The 7,511-nt window shown below is 37.2% G+C and overlaps 1 protein-coding gene across 1 annotated transcript; it reads right to left on the bottom strand.

Moving 5' to 3' along the window:
- Positions 1 to 4,949: 4,949 nt before the first annotated feature.
- Positions 4,950 to 5,915, bottom strand: LOC113532847 (odorant receptor 131-2). The gene has a single exon (XM_026924516.1). It carries the CDS (start codon positions 5,913 to 5,915, stop codon positions 4,950 to 4,952), a length of 966 nt encoding a protein of 321 aa, XP_026780317.1.
- Positions 5,916 to 7,511: the final 1,596 nt, after the last annotated feature.

Below are 7,511 nucleotides of genomic sequence, written 5' to 3' on the forward strand. Positions count from 1 at the left end.
CTCACCCTTTTATAATGGAGTGTGTGACTGTGACTGAGTTAACCAATAACATTCAAACCCCAAATAAAGATCAGGTGTTTCTGTTTTCTTGATATCTTCTTGGTTTCACTCGTCTGCTGAAGCCATGATTAACAACGAGCTTACAAAGCATGTATGGAATTTCGCTGTCGAAAGGTACCGGCCAGGAGAGGGGTAAAAAGGAATTTCCAAAACATTAGATGTACCACTGAGCACAAGTAGAGAAAATGGGGCACCACATTACCAAGAACAGGATGTCCCACAAAAAACTGATGAAATGACAAGACAAAATGTATCAGGAAGGCTGTCAAGGGACCTAAAGAACATTAAAGGAGCTGCAGGAATATCTGGCAAATACTGGTCACTTCCTGCATGTGAAAACAATGTCTCTTTATCTACACATGTCTGGGCTATGAGGTAGGGTGGCTAGATGGAAGCCCTTTTTCATGAAAAAAAAAATCCAAGCCCACCTAAATCACACCAAGCCATGTGACAAAATGTGTTATGGTCTGATGGTAGAAGTTTCTGGACATAATTCTAAAAGATATATTTGGTGCAAAATCAAGACAGCTTATCACCCAATGAACACCATACCCACAGTGAAGCATGGTGGTGGCATTGTCATGCTATAGGGGTTGCTTCTCTTCAGCTGGGACTGTTGCTTTATCTTGACTAGAGCCCTTCATGGGCAGCTCCAAATATCAATCAATTCTGGCACTTGAATAAAAAAAAAACAAAAAAACTTAGAGCACAATAATGACACAAAGCACAAATCCAAGTTCACAAAGGAATGGCTTCAGAAGAATGATTCGGAATGGTCCAGTCAGAGTGCTAAGTTTTTACACTCTCACCCAAAAAGACTGAGAGATGTATTACAAGCGAAAAAGTATTAGATTAGGGGGAGTCCACACTTGTGCAACCAGGTTATTGTACAATTTTTCTTCTTACTTCTTATATCCATTGTTTGTTCTGCAAATTGCTATGTGTTGTTATAATTTATGAATAAAAAATGATCTCTTATTCCAGCAGCCCTGTTTCTTCAGTGTTTTCCAGTATTTCTAGAGCAAAGAGGTAGGGCTAACAATCAATCAATCAATAAATCAATAAATCAATAAATATCTTTCTGGTGCAGTCCATGCCCATTTCTGGTTTAAAACCAATTATGATGACAGATATGAATATTTTGAGCACTAAACATAATATATACAGTTGGCTATTGGTTGGTTGCCTCCATCTTTGTTTTTAAATTAATTTTTTTTTTTTTTTTACCGTGTATTATCTTTACTCTGTCTTTTCTGGTTAAACTCCGCTGTTTTACCTTTTTGCTCTGTTGCCTTGTTTATTTCTAACCTTGTGGTTTTGACCCTTTCTTTCACTAAACAATTACCCTTTAGTCTATTGTTCTGGATTGTTTGCAAGTTCATTAATAAATCATATGCATTGGTTTTTACACTAGCATTTGTCTCTGCTACATTTGTCCAAGTGTGACACCCCTTATCAAGATTTATATAAAAAAAAATAGTTTAAAATATTTAAAAGTGTTCTAAAAAAAGAATAGTTCTACTTCAATTCAATTCGGTTTTATTTGTGTATCACTTTTTTACAATAGACATTGTCACAAAGCAGTTTTACAAAAATCTGAACATAGCTTTAGATTTCTAATGAGCAAATCTGAGGTGACAGTAGTGCTGCCACCCTGATTGTGTCACCACAGCCTAAAAACTTGCCAGTTATAAATGCCCATGGCCAGCAACAAAGTTTAAAATCCCCCTGAAATCAGATTGGGTGTTTTAGAGCTTTTTGACAATATAGAAACAATTAACAAAAAAATGACAGAACATTATTATTTTTTAGATATCTTATAATAATACAATTTATCATTTCCTGGAAAATAGTGAAAAAATGTTGATGATTCCTGTACTCCAGTTTGCTTTCTTTCTAGAACGCATTTGTCCCTCCCTGTAAACAAACTGGGTGGGATAAATCGTTCTACCATAGAAGCAAGTTAGCATCAAAAATGGGTTGTTCGTATAGTTCATGTAGTCGAAAATCTTCATCTTGGCTCAAACATGTACAGTTGTTGTGGGCTGCACTAAAGGCAATGGAATATGTGCTGCAATATGGTCTATTCATTTGCTCTCTAGCCATTTCATGGATACTTTAAGTATAGTAAGAGTCACATTCTAGGCATATGGATGACCTGGTGGCAGAGGTGGCTCTGCTGAAATAATTTATTCTGGAACTGAGACCATGCAGTGTGGAAGTTCTATGATATATGGGAGGATGTTTACAGTAGAATCTGAATTCATTTTCTAGGGTGATGATGACCTGCGACCACACATTGAACCATCACATTCAACTCTGAAACACACAACCACTCTCCAGAAAACAGGCAGAAGTCAAAGTGAGAAAAATAACAATAAAAGACATTATTTGAGCAGCAGAAAGGAACAACAAGAGGGATGAGATAACTGTTAAGCTACTAAATCTCAATTTTTTTTACTATTTTGTGCTGTGTATGATATGTAATTGGCAGTTTTTATGTAGTTGTCACTGAAACCTGCCAGTTACAAGAAGATGTCCTTGTATTATGTAACAGATGTAACAGTCTGATGAGATGCCAGTGATCCTGAGTCTGTCTGCCCTCCATCCTACCTGGTCCATCCTGATGCTCTACTTCTTCTTGGAGCCTCCTTAATCTGAGAATCACTTGCTGCTGCCGAGGATGACCTCAAATGGACAAGACTACTGCCGATGGTAACACATGGACTACTGCCGATGGTAACACATGGATCCCCTACAGATGGCTGTAGATGGTCTCACTTGGAAAGCTGAAAGACTGCACTTATTGAAAACAGTTTATACTCAAGACTCATTCATGATTCAGTGGATAAATTTACTTGGACACTACAGACCTAAAGTTAAAAAACACTAATGGAATATAAAAATTAACTGATGCTTGTACTGAAGATCCTTTCAACACACTTTGTACTGTTTAATGTAATGGTATGCAGTTGTGAAGAAATAATGATTCATAATCCCACTATCCAGTGTCACCCAGAAGAGGATGTGTTCCCTTTTGAGTCTAGTTCCTCTCAAGGTTTCTTTCTCATGTCATCTCAGGGAGTTTTTCGTCACCTCTGGCTTACTCATTAGGGATCTTAATCTTAATCTATATCCAGATTTCTGTAAAACTACTTTGTCAGAATGTCCATTGTTAAAAGTGCTATACAGTATAAATCAAACTGAATTCAACTGAACAGAAAATATTTGCTTGATGCTCAACTAAGACAAATAAAAGTGTCAATCAAATGCTAGCATTTTTATACTTTGTGTTATTTTAAATAACAGTTACTAGACTGTAGTTGACAGTGTTTCACGCAGTATATACAGTATACTTGCATGACATGGTGAGACATGCAGTATTTCACAGGTTTAAAAACATTTTACAATTATTTATTTTTACCATCTTTTGTTTAATTAGCAATGGTAGAAAATGATTTTAATGTAATTCCTACACTGAAGAAAATCCTTTGTGAAATTTTTCACACCAGTTGCTTTCATAAACAATATACAAAACATTTAATTGTACAAATTGTTTCAGATTTCAGTGTTTTAAAAGCAAATTATATAGTACTGTATGATTAGCAATGCAGGATTTAAGCAAATTGTGGTCCTCATGTGGTTGTGGTTATAAGATTTTGTGCAGTGGAAGGCATGATAAGATCATCAAGGTGTGATAAGTTGTAAATGGTCTACACATGCCCTATACATACCAAAATTATGTGGACACAGGCTTATCAACCATTGATTTGGGTACTGTTTTCAGGTTGGTTGCAGCGGTGGTGCAAGAATTCAAGAGTTTTAGTGAAATCAGTTATAGATATGAAAAGATCTGGCTCACAAATGGCGATTTACTTAATCATAAATGCTGATAAAATTGAGGGTCTTTGGAGTAAGATTATATGCTATATCTATCTAATCAGCTACACAAAGCTCCCAGGGAAGATGGCCCCACAAAATCTGGCATCTTTTCTAAGGCATTGTACAAGTACAACATAAACAGTTACTTCTGGTTAAACAGTAGGTCTGTTACTTTGCCAAAAAAAAAAACAAGTGTGTTGTTTTAACAGTGCTGCATGAGCAAGGGTCTTACTTGCCAAAGCCGCGATATAAAGGCATGTCTAATTTTTTTGGTATTATTAAACAAAGCAGTAAGCTACAGTAAGCACTATACTCCTTAACTGAATCTCTGGGAGTTAAATCATTGGTGATACAGTCAGTAGTCAATCCAAATTAATTCAGTCTCATGGAACAAATAATAATTTAGGGTTATAGCCAAATAGAATTGTAGCTCATCATGTTGTATTGCCACACGATATAACCAAGCAGTAAAAAAGGCAGAATGGATCACAGCATACCTTGTAGCACACCACAAGTAACAGTGGTGTGACACACAACAGCACACAACAAAATCACCTTCTCTATTAGTCAATCCCAAACAGCCTCTCCAGATAATTAGTTTGTATGTTAGTTAAATTAGTAAAATTGATCTATGGGCTATGGTATCAAAGCAATCATGAGAGATCATGATCATTTATGAACCTAAGGAGGACAGGTCCTGTGCTATGGTTTTGTCTTACTCTTACTCATCTCAAGAAGTTGTTTCATATTTTGAAATAAAAAAATAACATTTTATTCAATTGATTTGATTATAAACAGCTAAACAGATTAATTGCATATATGTTTCATGGTAACCACTTAGACCTAGCCTTGGATTGCTTAAAGCCCTTGAAATCTCCTTTAATCTATAAAATAAACTTACCTTCTGTCTGTAAAACCAGATGATTATATATTTACAAAGTAAATAGCTATATCACTATGTAACAAAATCCCATTAGGAAATATCTAATGCTAGTAACTTTTCTTTTTTATTCTATTATTGCTTTGCATTTGGGACTTTCAGACGAAACATGATTTTGTCTACATCTGATGTAGTACAGTAGGGTAGCATAAAATCTTTCATCTCTTAGGCCATAAACAAGTGGACTGATTGCCCTGGCAATGACATTAAACATTATGAAATTGAAAAAGCGAACTGACAAATATAACTGAATATCTTTCTCCATGATTAATGTTTCAATATAGGGACAAATAATTTCAACAGTACACAGTGTAAGCTGAAGCATATGCAAAGAGACAGTGCGCAGACCTTTGATTGCTGACTTCTTGTCAATCGAGGCTGCTCGGGCAGAGATCACAATCATAACATAGCAAAATAACTCAACAAGTAAAACCATTATAAAATGAATAATATATACAGCACCCCTCATTACACGGTGCCAGTTTTCTGGCATCATAATTTCATAATGACAGAAGGTATACTGAGACAGATATTCTTTCGAGGCAGTTATGACAAGGATGAAAACATCCACAAATGACTTTAGGGAGCTTATGATCCAAATGATAAAAATAGCTGTAAGGGTCCTGCTAACAGTAGAGATAGCACTATGTCTCAACGGCATGCAAATGGCCACGTAACGTTCCACACACATTGCGGTGATAGTTAGCGGTGTGCATGTTGTTATTGTCTCCATGAGCATGCAAAATGGAATACAGAATGCCATGGGCATCAGTACATAGCTGTATGAGAGAATTACTACAAAATCTGTCAGCACAAGAAACATCAAGTCCACAAATAAGGTATGGGCAAACAGTATATAGCGTGTTTCAGTTCTGAAGGCTTGTTTTCTGGAAAATGTAAGAAGCATGAGGATGTTGATGTAGATGAATGGCCACACAAAGATCTGGGTTATGGCCATTGATACATTCAACCTTATTGATGCTGAATGGACCAGTTGCAAATGATGACTGCTGTTACACTTCTCTGTACACATATCTGGAAAAAACATATATCAATGTAATTACAACTGTGACTTATAAAAATTATAAAATTATAAAAAATACAAACAAAAATACAAATAATTATTATGATAACAGAACTAGGATGCAGAAGCTAAGTACAAATTAGACATTTTAATGAAATGCAACAGATGGTACCAGAAATATCTACTGGTGCATATGGTAAAATGCTCATTTTTTAATACATTACCTGCAGGTGTAATGGAGTTTTCCTGAATACTAGAGGCTCTGGACAAAAACATATATATGTTTGACCAGACTAATTTTAATATCCAATTACTGATGTCATCAACATGTAAGATTAAGTAAATGGAAGGTGGGGGCGGGCAACTGTAGGGCTCGAAACAAATGATATACACCGATCAGCCATGACATTAAAACCACCTGGCTGATATTGTGTAGGTCCCCCTTGTGCTGCCAAAACAGCTCTGGCCTGTCAAGGCATGGACTCCAGAAGACCTCTGAAGGTGTGCTGTGGTATCTCGCACCGAGACGTTAGCAGCAGATCCTTTAAGTTGTGTAAGTTGCGACTTGTTTGTCCAGTACATCCGACAGATGCTCGATTGGATTGAGATCTGGAGAATTTGGAAGCAAAGTCATTTGGGAATACCGTTGCCATGAAGGGGTGTACTTGGTCTGCAACAATGTTTAGGTAGGTGGTACGTGTCATGTTTCCCAGCAGAACATTGTCCAGAGCATCACACTGCCTCCACCAGCTTGCCTTCTTCCCATAGTGCATCGTCGTGCCATCTCTTCCCCAGGTAAGCGATGCACACGCATTCGGCCATCCACATGATGTAAAAGAAAATGTGATTCATCAGACCAGGTCACCTTCTTCCATTGCTCCATGGTCCAGTTCTGGTGCTCACATGCCCATTGTAGGTGCATTGTAGCATGGGCACTCTGACCAGTCTGCGGCTACGCAGCCCCATACGCAGCAAGCTGTGATGCACTGTATGTTCTGACACCTTTCTATCATAACCAGCATTAACTTTTTCAGCAATTTGTACTACAGTAGCTCTTTGGTGGGATCGTGCCAGATGGGCCTTCACTCCCCAGGCACATCAGTGAGCCTTGGGTGCCCATGACCCTGTCGCCAGTTAACTAGTTGTCCTTCCTTGGACCATTGTTTGGCAGGTACTAGCCACTGCATACCAGGAACACCACACAATACCTACCGTTTTGACCCAGTCGTCTAGCCATCACAATTCGCTCAGATCCTTATGCTTGCCAATTTTTCCTCCTTCCAACACATCAACTTGCTGCCTAATATATCCCACCCCTTGGCAGGTGCCACTGTAACGAGATAATCAATGCTATTCACTTCACTTGTCATTGGATTTAATGTTATGGCTGATTGGTATATTTGCATACGATAAAACAACATGCTAGGAAACTGTTATGAGCGCTGTGATTACAAACAGATAAACAAAATATTTTTCCATTTTGTTACTTGATCTTTCCCAGGCTTTAAATAATCACTGTCACATTATTAACCTGTTAGCTACATAACTAAAACTTAAAAAGGTTTTTTTTTTTTTTTTTTGCAAACTGAAATTTAGTTAAGATTC

The sequence above is a fragment of the Pangasianodon hypophthalmus genome, chromosome 14 (genome assembly GCF_027358585.1).
Source record: "Pangasianodon hypophthalmus isolate fPanHyp1 chromosome 14, fPanHyp1.pri, whole genome shotgun sequence".
Lineage (NCBI taxonomy): Eukaryota > Metazoa > Chordata > Actinopteri > Siluriformes > Pangasiidae > Pangasianodon > Pangasianodon hypophthalmus.

Coding starts and splice junctions, on each gene's coding strand:
- LOC113532847 (XM_026924516.1), bottom strand. CDS start 5,915: ATGTGTACAGAGAAGTGTAACAGCAGTCATCATTTGCAACTGGTCCAT.